At 36.0% G+C, this 26,536-nt stretch overlaps 1 protein-coding gene across 4 annotated transcripts in view; it reads left to right on the top strand.

Annotated features, from left to right (window-relative positions):
* Nucleotides 1-26,536, top strand: part of LOC136857088 (cytotoxic granule associated RNA binding protein TIA1) — a 963,365-nt gene that overhangs the window by 929,423 nt on the left and 7,406 nt on the right. For 3 of the 4 annotated variants that reach the window (XM_067135474.2, XM_067135473.2, XM_067135476.2), the window contains exon 8: nt 5,587-5,737. In XM_067135474.2, the coding sequence (XP_066991575.1) occupies nt 5,587-5,737 (151 nt within the window). The remainder of the gene's footprint in view (nt 1-5,586; nt 5,738-26,536) is intronic. The other variant, XM_067135475.2, reaches the window with a different exon arrangement.

Here is a 26,536-nt window from a genome sequence, read left to right as displayed (position 1 = left end):
CTGCATGTAAATGTCTTAACGTTACCGTATAATCAGGAAGATCACGTCGGAGTCATCCAAAATGTTGGAAATATCGCGAAAGTAAGATAAATATTCACAGCTGCTTTGTTAAACTGCCACATTTTTTCTTAACGACTTCAACAGTGACAAAACACTATAAAAACTCGGCATGACATCCAATTCGTAAAATAGAGTAGTATTTGCGTTCAGAATCCATCTAAACGAACATCATATTTCATCAAAATATCTCTAGCCTTTTCCGAGTTCTAGTGGGTCAGTCCAACAAACATCGCTCCAATTTACTTTCATTTTATAGATAACAGTTTCAAAACCAGAGCTTGATCAATATGTAGTCGTCAGTGTCCTGAAAAAGGAAGTTTCCTCGCTTGGGGCCAATGATTTCTTGTGAAAGTCCTTCTTTGAAGGATTTATAGAAATTACTTCATGTATTAGCAGCAAATCGTCATTCGTACCGATATAGCTCGTCCGGCGAGTGGTGAAGCCTCAAGGTCGAACTACATAATCCGGTGGGGAACTGTAGCGCTGGAGGAGAAGACCCCTCACGTGGTTGTTTCGAGTGCTGCGGCAAGACGATTGCATGTTAACATCATAAGCGATGGCGACAGTACGGCGGACGGGGACTCACTGCGAGCTAGGGATGGGCGCGACTGAAGCCTGGAATCCAGAGTGTCGACTCCATCTACTCCGAACACTGGGATCGGTTCGCATGAAGCCTTGCGACTCCAAGCTAACTTGACTCTCGTTGCGGAGCCGCTAGCATGTCGAAGCGCGGAAAATAACATGAAATATCATGTATGTTTCTGCTTATTTTCCCATCTGGATACTTAAGAGTATTGTAGAATGAAGTACGGTATCGTTAACGAAGACGACGAGCGTAATGATGTACGTAGTTGAAATAAAATAAAATGTGTCAAGTCAGAAAGTTTCGGCATAGTAGACCACGGGCATTTAATTTACCGTCTTTATTTTTCGTGATCAGGAAATTGATAAACAAATATCGATGGTAAATCATTAGGAATTGCACATGAAAGATGAAAACAAATTTAATATGGGGAAAACCATTAACATAATTCGAACATAGATGAAACATTAAAAATAAACACTGTGAATGAAGCCTTAACCAAACCCGCCAATGTTGTCTCTCATACACTATACATTGCGACAATGAACACTGAATAATAATCGTCCCACAAAAGACGCTTCACGAATGAACTATACCAATGACGCCCATATTATAATTCGCGCATGTTTCACATGGGATAGTAAAGCACTTTCAGTCTATGAATGATACCACCAACTTCTACCGTTTTCTCTCACATCCTGGTAGGGTCGTGGGTGCAGACAGTGTCGCACATTGTGTCGCCATGTTTTACGGCCGGATGTTCTTTCTGACATCAACCCTGTGTGGAGGGATGTATTCACAATCGCGTGTTTGCGTGGTGGTTGATAGTGTGAAGTGCTGTTTGATAACGAAAAGAAATGTGTTGGAATAAACATTAACATCCAGTCCCCGAAATGTGAAGTCACTCACAAGTGATCGGACTCTCGTAGTGTTGATCACGCAAAACTCTAATCTTGCTTTGCCTTTTTTATTCACACTACATACGTAACTGACATTCACGGATATACTGCACGAATTACACTCAACTGAGTGAAAATGCCTTACAAGTGGAATCACTGCAGTGTAAATCTGCACTAGGAGACAACAAAACAGAATTCTTCCTCGTTGACTAAAAAAAATTAAGACGCCGTCCTACATTGCCCCATCTTCCTTAGCCAGCAGTATGAAAAAACACTCCTTCCTTACAAGGACACATTGGGCCACAAGCGTGTTGTAGATCACTTGTAAGTTGAACTTTCGTACGTATCAAGTGGTTACTGTGCGCTCAGATTCTTATATAGGTGTAGTGGCTACGCGGAAAAGATCAGCGGTGTGGGGCCACTTCAAAATTGATAACGAAAACACTAGTAAAGTGATATAATGATCTATTATCCTACAACAACTGGTATGATAAAGCACATGAAGTCTATGAATCATACTAATATAAACATTGCTGAGGGAGGAACTTGCAAGTGATGCTCATGACCACTACCATGTTGTTAATTACGATCATTGATAGATTCACAATCACTCAAAAAAGGAATGACCGCATGATATACTGTATAAGTTCCCCGCAGGCACACTTTTGAAAAAATGAAAATCCACAGCCTGTTTCCAGTCATTCGACCAGGTCAGGAATGGAATGAATGAAGCCCCCATCTAGCGGCGAGGATAGGAATTGTGCCGGCTGCCGAACCCTGTCGCACCGGGCGAGTTGGCCGTGCGCGTAGAGGCGCGCGGCTGTGAGCTTGCATCGGGGAGATAGTAGGTTCGAATCCCACTATCGGCAGCCCTGAAGATGGTTTTTCGTGGTTTCCCATTTTCACACCAGGCAAATGCTGGGGTTGTACCTTAATTAAGGCCACGGCCGCTTCCTTCCAACTCCTAGACCTTTCCTATCCCATCGTCGCCATAAGATCTATCTGTGTCGGTGTGACGTAAAGCCCCTAGCACAAAAAAAAAACCCTGTCGCACTCCTCTGGGACAATGATTAATGAATGACAGGTGAAATGAAATGATATTGGAGAGTGTTGCTGGAATGAAATATGACAGGGAAAACCGGAGTACCCGGAGAAAAATCTATCCCGCCTCTGCTTTGTCCAGCAAAACTCTCACATGGAGTGACCGGGATTTGAACCACGGAACCCAGCGGTGAGGCCGGCGCGCTGTTGACTTATAGGTCTAATGTTTATAATGATTATAAACATTAATTGGTGAAATTTTTTTTAATATTCCATTAGTAAATGAAAGTTGTTTGTATTATGTAGTTCCAGTTCACACTGGCGATCATTGAAGATTATTCTGTCAGAATATAATCTTATATTTATTATTATCATCATTATTATTATTATGCACAAAAGACCTTTTTCGTGACAACCCTGTGGGCCTTGGCCTACCAAGTGACCTCTGCCCAGCTCGAAGGCCAGTAGATTACGAGGTGACGTGTGGTCAGCACGACGAATCCTCTCGACCGTTATTCTTAGCTTTCTAGACTCTGGCCTCTACCTCACCGTCTTCACGAAAGCTGAGATACAGGTAGAAATCCTTGACCTGGCCGGAATCGATCTCGGGGCCTCCCTAGACTGCGGAGGCGGCTATTATGATGCACAATAATTGGTAAAATATTTGTTGTAAAATCATACTCTAAGCACTTGCCCTTTTTTTTCTGTTTTACCTTAACGAAATTAACAATGGCGATTATTGTAAGTATACTGTCAGATTATTATTACCACTACTATTATCGTCATCATCATCGTTGCCTAAATAGACCTACAATATTAACAATAACGATGATAATAATCCGAAACAATATTTAATATTTGTTGGCTATAATCATATTTATCGTATCATAGATTATCAAGGTAGGGACGTGGAATCATAATTCCAAGCAGTTCCGAAAACAGTTTTTAGATGGCGTTAGTGCGTCAGTGGAGTCGAGAGTGTCGGTTCCAGAGGCAGCAGTTTCAACTCTTCGCGACTCCGTTTCGCAACCCATCCCTACTGCGAGCGCTGTTACCCCACCACCGAAACGTGGCTGGAAACCTGACTGGCAGACATTGCCAGCGCGACGTCGAGGCTTCACCACTCGCCGGACGAGCTTTTCGCTGTGTACCTTGGCTTACTGTATGTCTGCGACGTTTACCGTAAAGCTTAGCGTTGGCTACTCGGTTTGGGCCACGTAGCTGTCAGCTTGCATTCGGACGACAGTAGGTTCGAATCGCACTGTCAGCAGCCCTGAATCCCTCCGTTGACTATCCGTGGAATATCGTATTTTCGATCGTTTTTGTAGTTTCCGACGTCAGCTCTTCGTAATTACTATGATGTTGCTTCAAAGGCAAGCCCATTTCCCTCTCAGTACTAGCCCAAGTTAGTTAAACTTTAAGAGCCATTTCACACCCATTACGTCATTAACTATCAAATGAATTGCCTTCAGTAGTGACATTTTAACGAGTGTGGAAGTTTCGCATCGATGTAAGCATCCAGATATAAAAAAAACGGTCGTATTCACAACCCTTTTACAGTTTGCTGAAAGGTATAGTTTCTTCGGGGATGGGCGAGAAGGTATTTAAACCCTTCCCTGCTTAATGAAACTTTCGCATCGATGTAAGCATCTACAAATAAAAAACGGTTGTATTCACAACCCTTTTACAGTTTGCTGAAAGGTATAGTTTCTTCTCGGATGGGTGAGGAGGTATTCAAACACTTCCCTGCTTAGTCGTCTTCACGAGGTTAGGTGCACTCTTTTCAACACTCATACTAGGATTTAAATACAAGGATGGTGTTGTCGGGAATCAAATCTGGACCAACCGGGAAGAAAATCATGTTAATTCCACGACCTTGTCTATGACTCACATGTTTTGCATTTGATGAGTTTTTGAAATATCCATTTAATCATTTCGACAGTTTATAAGGTGAATGGTATCTTAAAAATACCGTCATAGAAACATTGCACAGAATGTTTTCTGTTGCAGCATGATCCAACTACGTGATTCCCCCAACTTACTACTGTATCTGCGTCTGACAAGAAGTCGCATCAGCTTGTAGGTACGGCACGAGAAACAGACACAAACATTAGTCGAGCTCCTGCATATGTTCATTATGCAGTACTTATTAATTATAGTAAATGTGTAACTAAAACGCAATTGCCCTAGCACTTTGAAACTTCATGACAGCACCTCAACTCGCAAGAGTCACCGCGGACGGAACAGATGTTTATTTTCAGGTATTGGGACTTGAGATAAACGCATGCGCAGCAGCAGTGCTTAACCCCGCATCCATGCGACTTCTCGTCAGACGACTATAGTAAATACTGTCGCGGAGAACCGCATTTCGCTGTAAAATAGCCCAAAATGAGACAGTTATAGACGAACAACATTTTCTGAAAGCTAACAGGCTTGTAGGTATACTTGACTGTTGATATCGTGAGTATATTCACGGAACTTCTAGTTTTACATGGGGTCTGTAGAAAAGTAATGTATATTGGCTCGAAAAATGAATGTGCGGAAGGTATTATAATACCCTTCATTATGTTCCTCGAATTTACTATTTTATCAGAACTTTAACTATTATCAAATTATAAATCATCTCCCAAGTAGATTATTGCTATAGGCTCAATTGTTTGATGATGAATAGTCCAAAATAGAATTATACATTACACGGCTCACGAATCGCGGATTGGACTTCATCATCGACTGACTGCTGGAGCGTGTCTGATTCACTACAGTGCCCCTACTCTCTTTACTCGAGTCGGTATTTCTCTCTTACAGGATTCAACTAGAAACACTTTCAGTGCTCAGCGCATAGCTTTGATATAGCACCATCGTCATATTTTGATAGAACACTGACGTATATTCTTATTATTAATGCAGCAGATGTGAGGGCTCCAGTATTATATAGGTGAATTATTGCAATTCATGCTTATGTAACAATGCCCTCTTTTGATGAACCTTATTTCCCTCCTTTAGCAGGATGGGTATGCAGCTACCCGCCGCTTGGCAGGGCATGCCCGGCCAACCGCAGATTCCTGCGGCAGCTCAGCAGATGGCAGCAGCAGCGCAGGGGGCGGCAATGCAGCAACCTGCAGGCATGATGGCCTACCCCATGCAGCAGTTCCAGGTAGGCCCATAGTGTTCGCTTATTTTTAATAACCTGTCCGCTCATGCCAGTTTTTTCTACAATTACATTGCTTCGCCCATCTGCTGGAAAGGTGTCAATGCACTTGTAACAGGAAGCCATATCGAATAAAACATGTAGGGATTAATTATTAACCGAGACATAATATAGATTGAATATGCGAATGTTGTTTCTTATTATGACATTTTTTTTTCAAGGAAAAATTGTAATGAAAATAAACAATATTTTGATGCTTTGTGCCTTACTTGTTACAAATACGGCATCATAGTAGGCAACTTGATTGAGCTGTGTCCAAATCATTCAGTTTATTACATACTCGGTGGCGGGTATTCAAAAGCAAACTTCACTTCTCCCATTAACATTATGTCAGGTATAAGCATAAAATCTTAGCTGATTTTGTGACAGTTGTATTTACCCCTTTGAAGTTATTAGTTGCTTTTACATACAAGTTTCTGCCTTAAGAGAAGAACATGCTCATCTCAAAGTTAGCATAGTATAGAGTGGTACAGGGAGCTGTATCAAGTCACTCTATGAACTAGTAGACTACAAAACAACGAAATATCTCTAGTTCGTTTGTTCTAGGCTAAGCAGGTTAGAGAAAATATTTTACCCGTTCTTTGCCGAAAAATTTTCGGAAATAAATAAGATATATTCCATTTCATACCAATCATGATCTTTGGATTGGATGATACGACGAAGTTTATTCCCGGATTTTCCTGGAATAGCAGGGAAAGTGATTCACTACCTCATCCCTTAATTCTTTAGAACGAATTGATTAATCGACCAAATAATACCAAATAGTATAAATATAACATATTTCTGCCTTGCTCATCTGAAATATATTTCTGAAGACGTTTCTGTGAATCGAAACATTGTACGGAAAATAATGTTTATACCATTATATCACTGCGTAATTTATTTATTAGACTTGAGGAAAAATGTATTAAGCAGTTTGGCCAATGCCAGCGACTTGATCTTAATGGCAGACTGAGCTGAAAGTCTGCAGTCTAATAAATAGGTGCTGCTACTATTTGCTTTACGTCGCACCGACACAGATAGATCTTATGGAGACGATGGGACAGGGAACGGCTAGGAGTGGGAAGGAAGCGGCCGTGGCCTTAATTTAGGTACAGCCCCAGCATTTGCCTGGTGTGAAAATGGGAAACCACGGAAAACCATCTTCAGGGCTGCCGACAGTGGGATTCGAACCTACTATCTCCCGAATACTGGATACTGGCCGCACTTAAGCGACTGCAGCTATCGAGCTCGGTAATAAATAGGTGCAATGAGTATGATATGAAAACTAGCTTTTCCAAGACTAAAGTGATATCCGTAGAGAAGAAACTTAAGAGAATCGAATGTCAGGTTGGGAATACACAACTGGAACAGGTAGATCATTTGAAATATTTACGATGTGTATTCTCACAGGATGGTACTAGACCTATAGTAAAGTGAGATAGAATCAAGGAACAGCATAGCTAATGCAGTGAGGTCGCATTTGCAATCAACATTATTTTGTACGAAAGAAGTCAGCTCTCAGCTTCCAGACGAAACTATCTTTACACCGGTTTGTTTCCAACCGACTTTGTTGTACGGGAGTGGAAGCTGTGTAGGTGCAGGATATCTTCTTCGTGTTAGAAGCAATAGACATGAAAGCAGCGATAATGATTGTTGGTAGAAACAGGTAGAAACAATGACAGGAGGGTACCCGAAGTGAGGAGAGGAAGGCTAATTTAGGAATGAACTCGATTGATGAGGCTGTCCTCAGAAACCGGCTTCAGTGGTAGGGTCATGTGAGGGGAATTGAGGAGGATAGGACAGCTAGGAAAATAATGGACTCTGTCATGGAGGATAAGAGAAAACAGGAGACCAAGATGGCGATGGTTCGATTCATTTCCTAATGATTTAAAGCTAAGAGGTATGAAACTAAGATAGGCCACAGAGCTAGTTACAAATAGAGGATTGTGGAAGCGTTTAGCAAATTCACAGAGGCTTGTAAACTGAACGCTGAATGGCATACCAGACTATAACGAAGAAGTATGTATGCAAGAATTCTCCAGAATAGATTATAAAATCGGGAAGATCCCTTTCCCAGCATTTTTGGAGATAGGTCTAAGAGTATAGATATGGGACAGTACCCCGTGGAAGTAGTTAAATGACATTCAGCGGTCACAACATATGAGGTGATACGGGCTGCTTTCGTTATATCTCGTGGTACCTTATACCTTTAAAAAAAATCCACATCCTGTTGCCAGTTATTCGACCGGGTCAGGAATGAAATGAATGAATCCCCATCTAGCGGCGAGGATATGAATTGTGCCAGCTGCCGAAGCCTGTCGCACTCCTCTTGGGCAATGATTAACGACTGGCAGATGAATGAAATGACACTGGAGAGTGTTGCTGGAGTGAAATATGACAGGAGAAAACCGGAGTGCCCGGAGAAAAACCTGTCCCGCCTCCGCTTTATCCACCCCAAATCCCACATGGAGTTACCCGGATTTGAGCCACGGTACCCAGTGGTGAGAGGCCGGCGCGCTGCTACCTGAGCGACGGAGGCTTCACCTTCTACCTTGAATATTTTGAAATACATAGGGTTCAATCACCGGAAAATCTTAACCTACGCATAATAAATTCCTTCAGCAGTATATGGTTGTCATTATTTCTCAAGGGCAATAAGCATTAATTAATAGTGTGGATGAATGCAGCAACGTTTACGTTGAGAGTCTTATTCTGGCCTTATGATTTACTGAATTTAAGTCAACATGATTGTACTGTATTTATGTGTTGTCATAAACAGTCTTTATATATCTGATTTTTTAAAAATATTATCCTTTGTACAAAGGATGCTCATAAATGAATTAATGACGCAGATTGAGTTAACTGAGTGTTGCTGCGGTTTTTTTTAAAAGAAAACAATATGCCAGAAATATGTTTCTGCATTCTACACTTTGAGAACTAATGAAATGGAATGGAATGGAATATATCGCTTAGCTTAGTTGTTATAATCTGACAAATGTTCATATTAGGCTCCTGTTACAAGTTGCATGGCCCTAGAATCAGATTTATGGGCTTGCTAGCACTTACGGCATTCTTATACGATCTCTAACCAAGCGGATAGCAGATGGTGATCAGGTTTTGTCCGCAGTGCTTCATTATAATCTCATATAGGAGTATTAACGCTAAGTTCCTCTAAATCATCAACCAAGTTCCTCTAAATCATCAAAAGTGATTTCAGATAGTAGGCTTTGCCACATCTTTTCGAAAATCCAGTAATTTGAGCGGTTAATGTTCATTAAACTAAAGAGGAGTATACGCGTTATTGTTAGACGACACTGAACGACATAAGCAATTGTTTTACTGCGTTTTAGAATGCCATTTCGTTTTTTGATCGCATTGAGAGACTTGAGTTGCATTGTATTAATTACGTAGCAATATATTGTGAGATTAGTGGTGAAATGAAAAGAACTGTTTTACTTCGCGGTTGTCTTGCTCCTTGGATGAATGGTCAGCTTAGTAGGCTTCGGTTTGGCTTGAGTTCGATTCACGGCTATGTCGGTGATTTTAATCTTAAATGGTTAATTCCCATGGCCAGGAGACTGGGTGTTTGTGGTTTCCCCAACATCAATGCAACTCATAAATCACACAAAACGCTATCTGATACCACAATAACACGCAGTTTCCCATACACGCCAAATGTCACCCACCCTCGATTGAATGTAGTAATAGCCACACAGAATTATTGTAATTCACGGGTATTCGTCGCAAGAATAATTGCACACTTTCAGAAAGAAAACTGACTACATGAGTAGGTAGTTTTAGAGAAAATGGTTTGTGTACATGTTTATTCCTCACTCAAAGCAAAAAATGTGATCTAATTAAATTGAAAAGGTGAAGGTGTTATTGTATTTCTCTTTAATATTTTATCGTTAATTGGTTCTGATTGAATACTAGAATATGTTCGGACGATTATTTTTCTTCAGTACCAAGTTAGAATTAGACAACTCAATTATGACTTCTAAATATTATTTCGTCTTTTATTTAGAGTTCACTTAACCTGATCACATGAATCGCTCATCTGTGTAAGTAGAGATCTGAGATTGTTTAAAAAATTCTTGCTCTTGAATAATTCTCTATGACATACAATATTATCGTAACTAAGTTTGTTTGTTACTTAGTACTGAACTGCATGCAAGATAAATTGACAAAGTAGAGTTTTTAAAGCTATTTCTTAATATCTGTAGTGACCACAATGTTAGTCACTTCTAAGAGTTATTGACAATTTTTAATATTTTAGTTTTCGAGTTCTATAGAAGATTCGCTATGTGATGACATTTCAAATGCTATTGTTCTATACAGCAAATACTATTTATTCTTTTTCACTTAATTTTCAGTTACACTGATGTTCAAATGAGATTATGTACTGAAGCACATTGTCTTACTTTTTCTCACGATAGTGCTCATGTGTAATTTTGAACGATATGTAACAAAGCGTTTTTGGCTTTATTTTTTTAAAATAATTTACTATTATTAAATAAATACCTTCATGTCCATTACGATAATTTCCATTGCCTTCATATGCTCAGATGAAATGAAAGAACACTTGCCTCATGAAGAAATGTCTGGAAAGAAAATTGTACATGTCTGTTTAGTAACTCCAAATCTAGAATAAATATAGAGCTGCATATCAAACAACCTGACTGTATTTAATAAGAAGACATAATGGGTGAATCAGTAAAATAATGCAGCGTATAAATCATTTCTCCGAAGTAGGAATATTTTGTTTGAGTTTTTCGATGAGTATAATATCTTTCTGTTATTTATGTTTACAATTACGCAGTTATCACTGTCCATAAGTGGACACTTTTTAAAATTCTCTATTGTATAATATACTAATGATATACAGTGCCACTTTCCGTACTATCGATTAGGTATTACAACCGTCGAAAATAGTTTTCGATTGTACAAATTGAAATATTGGTAAATTTTCATCTCACTGTTGTCTTGTGCTATGTCTATAACTCTTAAATATTGAACGGATGGATGCATTTTGACTATTATTATTGTTATTATTGCATTTAATACCTAGTAGGAAACTAACTAGGATGGTGTGTTGCAAGTTAAACTAGATTAGCTGGTATCTTAAAAGTGGTACCCAGAGTTTGTGCGATGTTGTTTGTTGGTGTCAGCCTTTTGCTAATAGGTGGTGATGATGGATGGTTTGGGTAATGCGACGGTGTGCATGGTTTTTATCTTTGTTTCTTCAGCCTTGCTCTAAGTTTATTAATATTACACGTTACATATTACAGAAATATATGCATGTTTTGACTTACTTGCATGGAAACATACTTTTGAATATATACATACTTGTAAAACTTAATAATTGTTTGTAATTAAAATATTTATTTGCTTGATCGTGAAAACATCTGAAATTTGAAAGTCAACTTAACTAAGTCTGAGTTCACTTCTTACTAATTCCTTCAATTTTTCTAATATATTATACATTTTCTTTTCTCTGAAAACCTATATTAAAATGAATTCATATGAACTCAGAATGAATACCTTAGATAGGTATAATTATGAAACTGTCATTAATTTCTGTAAGTGTCAAAATCCATGTAAGATATTCCCATACAGATCTGAGGTATTTAATTCTATTACTTGAAGGGCGAGACCATCGAGTCGCCTACTAAATCCGCGTCTCTCTTTCTTTCAGGCACAGTGATATGCATATGATATGTGTCCGGCAGAGTGCTCCCAACATGCCACGCATATTAAACAAGTGATACTCGATTTGATTCGAATAACGAGAAGAAAGGAAAACATAAACGCTTAGCGCACTGTAATGCAAAGTTTGCGAATTATGAAATACAAAGAATAAAAAGTTAAAAAAACGGTCATATACGTAAAACTTTTATGATGATTGTTAGACATACACAGTCTTACATAAATAATAAATGGAAGCTAGGCCTGGCTTTTATTTCTGTTATCTGCGTAAAGTATATTTTAAAAATAATTATAACAACAACAGAAATACTCGAGGCTATAGCTAACATACTTCTTGTGCCAAGTTTAGTCTAAGTCTTGCCACAAACAAACGAAAGAACATAGTATATCTTTTTTCTTAAAATGAAGATTATTGATCACGATAATATAGTCAATAGTAGATTAGCACCATTTTGTGGCTTGGGGCAGAACTACTGTAAAATCCATCCATTATGAAACTTAAAAAGGAAGTGGTACCACTACAGAAATGAACTTATAAAATCATATATTGCAATCATTTATTGAAAAGCTAAATACTGCACTAGTAACAACATAAGTTATTACGCCATATAAAATCAAATGGTTTGCAAGGAAGAGCATCAGTGTTTTTGAACTTAAGTGTGCTTGAAAGACAGTGTTAGGTTGCATCTGTTTTTATTCAGGCTGCAGCAGACAGACATATGCACGCAAATCAATATTTAAAGTCACTTTTCTCAGAATCAAAAGATGGACTTCATACACAGGGTCACGGCCATTTGCTATATTGGACACTGATACGGTGTGAAACTCAGGCATATTTTGGGATTTCGTTCTTATCTGCATGTAAGAGATTTCATCAATGGGCTGTGGAATTATCTTGTGTGTTTCTATAATATTCTAGTCATAGTTCTTTTTGAATAAGTGCTCTAATTTAGAGTACGCAGTCCCTACATACACTACTCAAAGGAAACTTTCCTATGATTTGTTGAAAGGTATATTCACATGTGACAATTTGTGACCATTGTACTTCTCTTCAGAGGAGCTGAGATTCAGAAATAGGCCTCTCCATATTATAGACCGAATCTTATAACTTTACCATAACTAAGCTTTGTAAACATTTTTACTCACTACACTGATTTTAACGGGAGACCCTACTATGATTTTTGACAAAAAAAATGGACAAAAATGATGAAATAAGATTCTGGAACTAGTAGAAACTCCAAAGTTTTGGTCATACGGTGGTACCCTTTGTTTCTTGCCCGAGTGTTCACTTTGAAGTCCCTGCGGGAAATTAAAATAACACTTACACGACTCTCTAAACAAGCCCGGCCACTCCCGCTTTGCGCTTTCTAATATATATATATATATATCTTCTGTCCGAAAGAGCTTTGACCTGAGTAGCTTGAAACAAACGTGACCCTGTATGTTATTCATAATTTCTAGCAAGTTATCCATTTTTAAAATGTTTTTTTTTTTTTTGCTAGGGGCTTTACGTCGCGCCGACACAGATAGGTCTTATGGCGACGTTGGGATAGGAAAGACCTAGGAGTTGAAAGGAAGCGGCCGTGGCCTTAATTAAGGTACAGCCCTAGCATTTGCCTGGTGTGAAAATGGGAAACCACGGAAAACCATTTTCAGGGCTGCCGATAGTGGGATTCGAACCTACTATCTCCCGGATGCAAGCTCACAGCCGCGCGCCTCTACGCGCACGGCCAACTCGCCCGGTTTTAAAATGGTTGAAAACTTTGACATACCTTGAATCGACACAGGGAAAAGGATAAACTGTTTTTTAAGATTCGATGCCTCTTATTAACCAAATTGTTTTTAAAATTAATTTGAAATTAATAAGTAACATAAAGCTAAAAATTATTCCTTTGACTTCCCGTAGGTTAATAACAAAGTTTCAAACCAGAAAAAATGTGCACCTGGAGAACGTTGAAATAAAAACAATTACCTCTTCCGAATAAGAGGCATATCCCGAAAGTACTTTTTCAACTTACACCTCATTGTTCTTAATTTAGACTGTATTAACAATCTCGACAAATTTGGTATTAATCAAGCTAAAGTTAAGAATGATAGAAAATTCAGTTCGTCCCTTAGTTCTGACTAAATTAATTCATTCGCCATTTCTCTTCAAGTATCACTTTTGATGTTGGTCTCATTGGAGCAGTTGATTAGTCATTGGCCTTCTGTTTCCAAGCGGGTTCGACGCCGACTGAACGGTGAAACTTCAGGGTGTGACAGTTCTATAGTGTTGGCTTCCGACAAGTTTCATATCCATTGATTTGTTAGAACGAACGTTGTGATTATAATGATCCAGATCTCTCGAGATTCATGTTAATTTGTATTGTAAGAAGGCAATTGTGAAGGTCAACAAAACTTGTTCCGCCATTTAGTTCACAGAGTTGCTTTCAGCGGCAAGATATTGCTTATTTTTGTTATATAAGTATAGTCCTTAAAATAGAGCGAAAGTTTCGTGGTAGCTAGTGGGAAATCGGTATGGACTACCAGTATCGTGATTTTTTTTCAAATATGATTTCCTATTATACAAAAAAATGTTTTATCCCCATTAACAGAACGAAGGTTACATAAATAGTCCAACATTAAGGACAATAGTATTCAGATATAAGTCCACGTTTGGTACCCAATAAGTTCACTTAATTCTGATAGAATCGAAGCAACATCTTTAGTACTTTCACAACTCAGAGTCCCTCTCTAGCTGGACGCCGCTAACGACTACATTATTTTGTGACACGCAACATTGTCTGGGTAACGTATTAAAATTTTATTGCTGTATGAGGTAGCAAATATAAATACAGATTTCTTGCTTAAAACTTTTATGAGAACTCTGTAAAGTACTTAGTGATGAAGACAGGCGGCGATATTAGCTCGATTTCATTGAAAATTTCCTTCTGTAGAATACATTTTGAATTATATACATTCACTTAACTCTCTATCCAGCATAAGGAAATGTCTAGTGTTATCAGTGTGTAATTCCTGATGATTAACAAGAAAATAAGTTTCTCTATAAATCCACCTTAAAATTTTATCAGTCTGGTAATCAACAATTCCCCCACCCAGACTTGTCTCTGAAATGAATCCACAATACAATTTATTATTCAATACTTTTTCCTGGTTTGACTGCTTCAACGAATTCACAGTATTTAGAGATTCAGGCCTTGTAATCATACTGAAATATGACAAGGATTGTAACCGGCCAAGTTAAGCTTAGAATGAAGAAGAGCAGTACGGTATTCTAAAAAAAATCCAAATATATGTTATTAAAACTGAAAACTACAGAAGTTTACTCCCTCTCTTATTTGATTTTTTTACAATCGAAAGTATTACAATATATTATTAATTCATAAAGCAATTTCGGATTCCAAGAAATTATTTATAGAAATAGGAAAAGGCTTATCGTCATTACTTTTTCAAATGAATTTTGTACGTCTTACTATACTAAATGATGAACTCTTTCAAGTTTTTCCAATGATGTGATCTAATGTAGGGCATTTTATTTTGATAGTATACTTCGAAAGAAAATACATGATTATGATTATGTTGATGATGATGATGATGACGATGATGATGCTTGTTGTTTAAAGGGCCCTAACATCTCGTTCATCAGCCGATCACATATGAACCACTGCTGTTGTGAAACTAGTGAATTAATTAAATTCTACTTTTTAAAACGTGTCCCATGCATATTTTTATGACATTAACATTTCTGAAGCACAAGGATGATTTAAATCCTAAAATATGTACTAAACTACTACTACTACTTATTATTATTATTATTATTATTATTATTATTATTATTATTATTATTATTATTATTATTATTATTATTATTATTATTGAAGTTTCATGTCTGATTCCTCGAACATTGACGATCACAATGACAAAGGTTTCTTCGTTTCTTGGACGATGACTTCACTGCTGGATATACTTGTCACATCATCCAGTCACGACCAACATCACATTAGTAATCAATAATTGTACTGTCAGTCTTAGTTCCAATAGACGGTATTTGATTGTTCACATGATGTGACCATTGTTTAATCAAAGAATTTCTCGACCTAATTTTTATTTAATATTTAGGTGTTCTTTGCCACTCAATTCCATGAAATATGGATCAGGATCGTTCTTTGGTTGACATTTCAACGGCATCAGGTCTTCCCATACAGACAGCGTTCTGTTCCCATATATCTGCAGCAATAACCACTAATAACGTCTAGCCATACGTTTGCGTACTTGGACTTTAACATCGTTATTAACTTTACACCTTTTTAAGTAAATTTGCGCTGTATTTGTACGAGCTGCTTTAATTTAGCAGTAAATATCGAGACCACAGACTAGGAATTCCATAATCACACAATCCTTAAAATATGTTTTTCCGTTCAATACGTTGATTATTTAACTACGTGAACCCATCGGTCTACCGCATTGCTGAAGACCATGAGTTTATTTCCTCAGAATTGATATTAACGTAATTTATTTCCATCAAGGTTGATCTTGTTTACCAAGTATTGCAGGTTGCTAAAATTGTCACTTATAAATACGATGCCATCTGCATATCAAACTAATTGATTACAAATCCACTGATTCTTACACTCGTCCCTATATTCTTAGTATCCCTTAAATCCTGTAAATACAAAAAATTAGTAGTATGCAATTTTGTGAATTTCACGATTCAGATTCTAGCTATCTTTTCGATAATTTGTAGTTCTTCCGTTATTCCATTAGTTTAAATTTCGCATATTTAATACGAAATATTTAAAATTGACCTCGTTCTCTGTAACGGAAATTAATAAGACGTCATCTGTATTACTTCTTTGTCAAGATTGCTAGTGAGCAGTGAGGTTAGAGAACTCACCATCAAAATATGTCATTTGGAGCCAAGGAAAGCAAACTAGCTTTGTATGGTATTCAGTTTTGTTACTTGGGTTTTTACGTGGAATCTGAACTACAGTTATTCTCTCTATTTCAAAATTATTACATTGATCGAGGATCGAATCACACACGCCTTGACAAGAAAACTGGTGTTAACATTAGTAGGTTAGGATTAATTTATTTCTATGCTGGAGGTTATTTTCCCTGGGAAATATTCATATTTCGACCGCGAAAATACTGTATATACGTATTCATATTTCGAACTAGGTACTGCAGTTCATGTTTTACCACCCGTATTACTTACATTTATACTTATCGGAGTCCTTCCTTCTTTCCTGGTGAAGTTTCCTCACCGATGGATGGCGATCATCATGGAGTAATTATTCCTATTTTATGTTTCCCACATCAGAGTTGCCGTATCCAGGTCGGATGTTTTGTTAGCTAGATTTCAGTATCAATTGTATCTCACCGACTGACTTCTGCTGCCTTTAGTGCTCTGTATACTTTGTAGCGAAACCAAACTGAAAAAAATAAATATGTATTGTGTAAAAATTTACAAACTGAAACATGTAAAGAATGTTACCTAGAAATTTATAAAATTTCGTTAAACCCATATATTTAATGGTCAAGGAATTTAAACTATTTCCTTAGAACATCGCAAGTTACAAAAGTAATATCATACATACCAGATGAAAGGTTATACAGTTTTATATTAATAAAATAAAGCAAATACAGGGTAACTCACGAGGTTTTTATATAAAAAAGAGATGGCATATATTTGAATACGTTGCTTTTTTATGCTTCGCTAAATGTAATTTTAATGTAAATATCACGTTATTTTTGTAGAAAGTGGAGATATCAAATTCAATGAACATTATTTTTATAAAATGAATTACCGTGCTTGTTTGTCACTGCCGATCCCTATGAATAGATAGTAAAGATTTTCACCTTTATGGTGTGGTAAGCATGAAAGGTTATTAATTTCCAATAAAATGTTGGGTCATGCCTCGAGTTTCACGGTATTAGTCACTCAGTGCTCTGAATGTATATGGGGTATTGAGATGTGAATATTTATTTTTCTTCCCCGTTGACATTTAATGAACACATTGTGAAAGTATGAAGTCCATCGCCAATAACAATATTTTGTAGAGGAAAATGAGAAATGACAATATTTTGCACAAAAGTGTATATTTAGTTATGAAAAACTGGATGGTTTCTTACAGTTCCTTCTGTGTTGCAAAGAGGCACCTCCTTACTTTCTGAAAATGTTGACTGAATTCACAACTGTTCTCTAAGTCATCAGTTCTGGTTGTAGTAAAAACATGAGGCATGAATTAACACAGAGTTATATCGTGAAACAAACACACTCTTAGCAGATAGTCTGTCCTTTATGGTGTACTTAAAAATGGGACATAAAAGCGTAAATTAGTGTGTGGGGAGGGAGAAGAGGAGGTGAACGTTATTGAATCGATAGTACATTTGTTTCTTATAAATTTAAAGTTAAGAAACAAGACCTTGAATGTTTAACTACGGAGGAAACTAGTTAGAATATTTGTGAAATATTGAGTGTTACCGTTTGATGACGCGTGAAGTACAAACTTCTTTACTAAATGCTTTCAATAAAAAACTTGTATATTTTTGCAACATTGAAATCCAGTACACCTTTATTCTTATTTAGGTGTTGTGTTTTTTTCTAAATTTATTCCGTTAGCGATTACTTTCGTTATGATGAGGTCCTTTTCATCGTATTTTAAAAACGTGGAAGTGATTCCTAATAATTTTCAATTACCGTTTTAGTTAAAAAAATACTAAACAAAGTGTATGAAATGCATTTGAGAACTAATTTGTGTTTGATTAGTAACAAAAAGAACGAGGTGCTTCATAATTAATGTTTCTGAAAAATGCGGCAATTGTGAATGAATTTGAATTCTTAATTTGTAAAATATGAATAAATAAATCGATTGAAGTTGAGGGTGCTGTAAGGACAAGTAGTGTTTCGGTGTAATGGTTACAAGCAATGTCTGTCTGCCTAAAAATAAACAATAAAGTAATAATACATCTTAAACGCCCTGAGTTACAGATGCAATCGTATTATAGACTCGGTATCATATAAGCTCCTGTACTTACTTTGCAATGTATACACACAGAGATAATCATAGCTTAACTGTTATCCAGAGACCATTTTATACAGTGTAATATGCATGAATTTGTATAACCTGTATGTAAAATATTGCTGAAAGGCTAGGATGAGAAAATATGATTCAGCATTCCATAGTGATGTGCATATGATTCTGCCTCTAAAGAAAGGGCACAAGGCAAAATACTGAATTTGAAATCTAAGTTCATAAAGTGTTGCATTTTGTATTATCCTATTTGAGTTTAGGAAAAGGTCGCCTCTATATTACTCATCACTCTGGTAAAACATATCCGTGTTAATAATACCGGGTCTCTGTATTTAGTTGCTTCAAGTCCTCAAAGTACCGGTTTCATAACGGTATATTAGAATGGAAAGGGTGGTCAAGAATAGCAGATTTACTGCTAAATGTTTGGGCTTCAATCAACATTTTTCAACACTGCAGCTGACTTTTAAAATGATATAAGTATAGTTCTGCTTATAACATTTCCCTTGTGCACTGACTGTAATGCTACTGTAATTTTACTTCACAGTCAATGGTATTTAAGAAAAGTACTAAATGTACTTCACTGTACATAAAAACTAAATCCAATAATTATAAGGTCTTAAAGACCACAATGCAAGGATTGTGATACTTTGTCACTACACTCAGATCTGGTATTGATAATTCTTTATTCGCTGCAAACACTCACAGGTTTTCGGCGACGGTGTGATGGAAAAAGAGTTAAGAGAAGGAAGGTAAGGGGCCGTAGCTTTAAGTACCGATACAGCTCTGGCATATGTGAATATGGGAAAACATGGAAACTCATTCTCTGGGTTGTAGATTGTGAAGATCGAGCCCATCTTCTCTCAAATGCAAGCTTAGACGTACATAAGCTATACTTCGTAGCCAACATTCTCGATGTGGATTCTACTACGATTAATGCTAATTGAACCTGTTATTTTTGTCAATATGGTTGACCTATAACCGATAGCCTTGGTCATATTTTCCTCATTTCTAAGAGTTATCTTCCTGGTATATTTACAAAGTTATGCTAGGGAAATTATTCAATTTAAGATTTCAGGGTACGTGTTGAATTCTTAGGTTCAAAGAATTGGAGTTTACCACACTACATTGAAGTATGCCATAACGAGCTCTTAAAACGAACTGAGATAGTGGGTGTGAACCCCATTGTCAGCAACTCTGAAAACGGTTTTCTTTGGTTTCGAATATTTACATCAAACAAGGCCACGGTCGCTTCCTTCCTAGTCCTAGCCCTTTACTGTCCCATTGTCGCCATAGAGTCTGTCTGTGTCGAGGAGACGTATAAAAACCGACAACAGCAGCAAAGACGACGATGGCATCGACCAGATCACGTGGTTTGAATAAATACACATAATTTAACTGAAGATATTGTAAGTACAGAACTCTTACACTGATCGAGAAGTAAATATATATTCACTATAAAATCAAATATTATAAAATAAACCATTTTTCAGACAAATGTTTATTTTGTGCCATTGGTAAATTAATTTTTGTGAAGTCAGGTTTGATGAGGTCTTATCAGAATGGTCAAAGAACTGTTGTGTACACTGAAAATAAGTAAGTAAATAATAAGTCTAAATAACAAATCGAAATACGAACTAATGATATTTTATTCAATTCTTCAAAGTAGATGTTTCACTTGACTGTTCGCATATTTAGTCATTGTAGAATACGCACCAACAATAGTTTGCTGGAATATAGTTTCTTTAACAATATTTTGATTGAGAGTAATCACCGGTATGTATTTACATCTAGATGACTGTTGGTTTCCGGCTCCATGGCTAAATGGCTAGCGTGCTGGCATTTGTTCACAGGGATCGCGGGTTCGATTCCCGGCAGGGTCGGAAATTTTAACCAACATTGGTTAATTTCGCCTGCACGGGGACTGGATGTATGTGTCGTCATCATCATCATTTCATCCTCATCACGACGCGCAGGTCGCCTACGGTGGTCAAATCAAAAGACCTGCACCTGACGAGCCGAACATATCCTCGAACACTCCCGGCACTAAAAGCCATATGCCATTTCATTTTACTGTTGGTATTCTGTAGTTACAACATCTTCAGTGAACTTATGTACACTTAATATTCAGAAATTAATAGCTTTTTTGAAGCATCATTCCCACTAGAATAAGATAAAGACCTTCGTTAAATAGTATTCATATTTTATCTTGTTTTACGCGTATTTTCCAACAATTTGTCAGTTAATTTTTCTGTGATAGTTTTAGGCTTAGGATCGGTTAATCATTATGAAATATTCAGTTTTACTTATATATGTAATTGTCGTTTTATGATGTGAATATAAAATGTACAAATCCAAATGAAAGCCCTCAATTCTTCACACCCAGTTTCATACAGACAATTTACTACCCTTTCTGTAAACTTGAATCTGTTATGGTAGAGTAGGAATTCTTATATTTCGATGAGTTGAAGAAAGAAATATCGAGAACACATATAATAATAATAATAATAATAATAATAATAATAATAATAATAATAATAATAATAATAATAATAATAATAATAATAATAGCTTTTCATTTTGATTAATTCATAGTATTTTTGTAACTGAACTATCGAGAATTAAAAATACATAACAGATTGCTCAAACGATAAAGTAACTGAAAATATTTTGTATTACGGACTGGATTAAATCATGTATCACATCAGTTCATACAGCACTAAATGTAGGAAATATACACAATGAAAATAAAATTGTGTTTAATGATAGAAGTTTAACAGTTCCTTATAGTACTGTCGTCACACTATTTGGATTCTCCTTAGCACATATTTTGTCTAGTATTAACATATTTTTCTTTGGTTAAACGTCATTTATCTCTTTATGGGATGAATAATATTTTAATTTCTTTGCTATTATTTACAGTTGTTTTCTTAACTAGAATGATAATGGTTTTTGATTGATATTCTAACGTTAAACGCATTTAAGTTATGTCAAAGGTTGCCATATCACTTCATGATCGTTTATTTCACGAATCCTTTAAAGAAGAGAAAAAAGTATGGCTTAGGGACATATCAGTTGCCTTCTTGGAGAGCTTGATGCTAGTCAGAAATATGGTACACATTTTACGCATAATATTACCCGTGTTCACATTTCAATGACTCATTCGTGTGACGTTTTCTCTCTTTGAAAGTTTGGGTTATCTAAAGCAATTTCTTTTCAGTTTCAACACTTTTAACATGTAACTGTTAGGCTCTTCAGTTCGTTGAAACTAATTTAGGAATAAATAAGTGTATGAAGTATCCGAAAAAGAAAACAAATGATAACAAAATTATACATGAAAAAGAAACAACTTAATTAAACAAGTTTAAAGATTTTCTGTTTGATTAATCATATTAACGAAAGTTCATATTATTACCTTGTTGAAACCTGTTCGTTAATTAAACAAGTTTAAAGATTTTCTAATTGATTAATCATATTAACGAAAGTTCGTATTATTACCTTGTTGAAACCTGTTCCTCCCCTCCCAAATATATTTTGCTATGCGTGGTTTGCGATCATACTGTCCTTGATTTTTAATTGGAATTCCTTTAATTTATTTTGTCTGCAATAATTGTGCGCGTATATGTTAAAATTTCCCGTACAGATTATGGCATATTTCTCTGTATCTTTGTATTCTTATCTTTAATTTATTTAGGTCCATAGCTATAGTTTTGCAATGAATTACTCCAAGCTAATTCCTTCAGATTATACCTCGCCACTTCTACCACACAGGCAGTTTGGTCAGCGAACTAGCCTGCTGCTAGAATGAACAGACACACGAGATGAACGAGTCTAGATGGACTCGAACTGGACACACTAGTGTTCTGTCAAAGAGGTCAAATATTTGAACAGTAAGCTGTGTGCGTCAACCTAAATAATAGGCTCGGTATACCAGTCCACTTAGTTGTTCGGTCACTCAGTGGCCGTTAAAAAAATTTCTTTAGAAGAATTTATTTATTTTGGTCAACCAGTTCAATACAATGATGATACAAGCCATTTAAAAATGGTAAAGGATATTATTAAAAATTAAGTCAATACTGAATCAAGTATGAGATGCATCACTCAGTGCCTGATCAAACTGCGAGCTACTGCTTTGTTATTGCGTCACATATGTGCGTTACGACTGTTATATTCAGTGTGGCGCAAAGAACAAGGCTATACAGTTAAAACAACTAGGCAACCATCCCATGAATATTATGTCTGTATGCTATGAAGGTACTTGTTTTTTCTGCTACAACATTTTCTACCTCAATGAAGAAATTACATGGCAAACTACCCACTTCGCCTTTCCTACAGACACCCATAACTGTACAACCACCTTCGGAGGTTCTCTGTCAGGATTCAATCAGCTTCGGACTGATAAAGCAACAGACAGTATCTTAAAAATATATTTCTTTTCTTTTAGGGTAAAGCTTAAATACAGAACTTTCATCAAATCAAATACACACAAGTAAGACATTGGTACAAGTTATCCCAAGGATGGGCACTAATTGAACTTTATTATAATACAGCCTATATTACGTTTTCTGCGCTTCTACATTTATAGTAGATCTATACTTAAAATCATAAGAGAAGATCAAAATAGCTGCAGTGTTCGTAAGTTACCTGGCTTACATAATAATTTTGTTTAACGGAATAAGTTGTGATTTATACTCTGCATAGTAGAAAATGTATCCATCTTTCAAATATTACTTACGTTTAGTAAGTCGAGATAATAATGTGGCATTTGTTTTATCATTTCTTTTGAAGGAATGGAAATAAATTTAATAATAACATAAACATGTGCTGTTGAATTATTCATGAGTTTTCAGTGAAGGGTTTAGGAATGCAACTGTGATATCAATGAAAAACTAGTTATATGGTTACAGTTTGAGTGCAATAAATATTTCTGTTGAGTAACTTTATATGAATAAAGTATCATCTAGTCTGTTGTAAATATATAACTGGTATCAGGGAGTAATGGCCATGATGTCTTAATTCAGTGGTTCTTAAATGTATTCTTATTTTCACATAATACCTACCGATATCGTTCGAATAATAAGGACTTTTCTGGTAGAGTATACTTGTTACCGCCATCCTGTTGTACATTGACCCACTGATTTAAGCATTTCGTTGTTGAAGATAGTCTAGCATACAGGAAATGGACACTTTTCCTTTGCCTTCAACTTGGATATGACTATACTGAGCACAGTTCTTGAAAGTACTATATATATTAGTTATGGCTTGAGAATATGTTCTAAAATACGCTCACATACCTTCTTGCAGTAATTACCTTCAGAAAATATTTGAGGAAATTTTTAAAAGTATAGAAACAGACGCAGAAGTGACTTTGTACATACTGATGAGTTGCTTTGATCACATGTTAAAGAACGAGCTGTTGGAAATGCACACTATTGATGAAACTCCAATCGTCTTGCATCTAACAGTGACGTATTTACTTTTGAACATTCATAATGAATCCTTAATACTCAAAGAAATATAGTTCAGTGAAAGAGGTGAACGAACGCATTCGTCATTACTTTCGTTTGAAGAATATTACTACAGTAAGTGAAATATTTCTTACATGCTGAAGGATAATCTATTTCTGGCAGACGGGAAATTAGGCTTTAATATTGTTAAATTTTCAAAATGAATTCCTGAAGTTTTATTTTATTTAAAAATACGATACTGAATGACGTGGTTTTAACCATTCAGAATGTAACCTATTAGAGTTAAATACTAAGCTGAGCAGTAATTGAACCTAACGTAATCCAGTTATGTGATAGGATGAGTGGATGGATTAAAAGGCGTGGTCTCTAAACGTGAAAACATAAAACGCGTAAAAGTTTAAAAAAAGTTAAAATTGCTCCAAAGTTATGCAATGAGCATCTAAGAACCCTTGTTGATAACGTCGCAGAGCATTAAGAGAATATTTAAAATATTTTTTAAATTTTTAATACAAAAGATTTTTATCATAATTTCTAGATGGAAAAATTAATATTTTCCCTTGTTTTAGTCTGACTGCTGGTATACGCTTTTAGGCTGTATATTATTATTATTATTATTATTATTATTATTATTATTATAAAATATCTTCGTTGTTTAATGTATTATTATTGCAGTCTTTGGAATGTTTTCATAAAAAACAAATTAAAATTTATAGCTTATTTTATTCATGACTTTTGACAACAATTGATTAAAGCTTCATTTTTTGGGGTATAGCATTAGATATTTTCTGTAAAGTTTCGTGAGAAGTTTCTTTTACGTATAGTCAGTTACAATTTACCTTTTGTATCAGAGTTATACTAGGTAGGAAAATACTACACCGAGCACTTTCAATCTAGGTGCTAAGCAGAGATTATTCCGGGAAAATTTTCGTATTCAGCTTAATAATGTTTCATGTTTTCTTAAAATGTATAGCATGATATGACCGTTCGATATGAAATTTTATATCAGTAGAATTTTATGGAAGTGTCATATTTTCCAGGAAGAACTTCCTATATCCCTTATTAGAGTACAACTCTTATTAATGGACTATTTTTTAATTATTTATTTATTTATTTATTTATTTATTTAGCTTATGGCTAGTACATAACTCTACATACAAACATTAAAAAATTACAACAAACAATATAACACTTCAAACAATAAACCAATATCAAAAACAAATCACAAACTCAAATCTAAACTGTCCAACCATTGTACAACCCCGTCAGAAGCACACACAAACTCCTTCAGCTGACCGGAGTATGACCTCCTAGGACATTCGGTGACAATATGACGGATGGTGTGTTTCTTCTCACCACAGTCGCACTCAGGGGAGGAGCGCATACCCCACTTATGCAACAATGAACCACATTGACCATGATTGGTACGGACTCTATTGAGAAGAACCCAAATTCTTCTGGGGAGATTAAAACCAGGTGGTGGATGTTGAAGACTAAAGAGGGTCTGCCATTCACCTGGAGCTGTGTTGGTTCACTCCAATTGCCATTCATCAGAACCATTAAAGTTCCTATTGATGAGTTCCCTTGCAGTCTGAATGGGCGGAGATCTTGATTTCAGACGTCCATACCTCAAAACCATGTCTTCATGAATGGGAAGACTTGGGTTCATTGTTATCTTCCTGAACTCGCGTATTAGGTTGTTTTGTCTGCGTATTCTTGAAGGTGTTATATGGCTCAAAACTGGCAACCAAAAAAGAGGAGTGAATCTGACTGCGTCGCGTATAATAGACCATAAAACAATCTTTTTAACAGTTGGGTCCTTAGTTGTGAAAGCATATTTTACGTTATTTTAGAATAAATTGTAAAATTTCCCATTTATATAATTCTATATACTTGTCAATGAATAAAGGGACACAGCAAAGGCTGATAATTTGCATAGTTTCATGAAGTAAAACAAAACAAGAAATGAACTTCAACAATTTATTGCAGGGAACACTGACAATGCGAACGGAGAACACTAAAACATGTTCGATTCTCGTCGGTGGTTCGACGAAAATACTATGCTCCAAAATTATATCTTTTATTTAGATTTTACTGCACTACTGTTATTGTAGTTACAATCCATTTTTAATATAATTTTCAAATAATAATCCGAAGAATTGTATCTATCCGTGAAATAACTACACAGGTATATGGTATTGTTATACAATGCGGTATGGACTATATTAGCATATTTTTTAAAGGATGCGTCCGATGAAGTTTTATAACAAACGAGTTGAAAGGACTCAATATAATTATAATATTAATTTAAATATGAGGTATTGAAAATAACTGAAACTTAAAATCAGAAAACTAACATTAGTATTAATCGTCACTCTGGTCTAATCATTTGTTTGAAGGATCCCTGGGGTGTCATTCGTTTTCCCATAGCCCCCATCTAAGATTTCACTTTAACGTGAGTGTATGAAATGGACTTCACTCAGTCTCATGAGAGCAATTGTCGAGTTCCTCGAAACATGAGATAGCCATCTTGGTCCCTGAGATAAACATGACTACAGGCT

This window comes from Anabrus simplex, chromosome 1 (assembly GCF_040414725.1).
Source record: "Anabrus simplex isolate iqAnaSimp1 chromosome 1, ASM4041472v1, whole genome shotgun sequence".
NCBI classification, from domain to species: Eukaryota; Metazoa; Arthropoda; class Insecta; order Orthoptera; family Tettigoniidae; genus Anabrus; species Anabrus simplex.
Note: the sequence above shows the minus strand (reverse complement) of the source record. Positions and strands in the feature narration are given on the sequence as shown.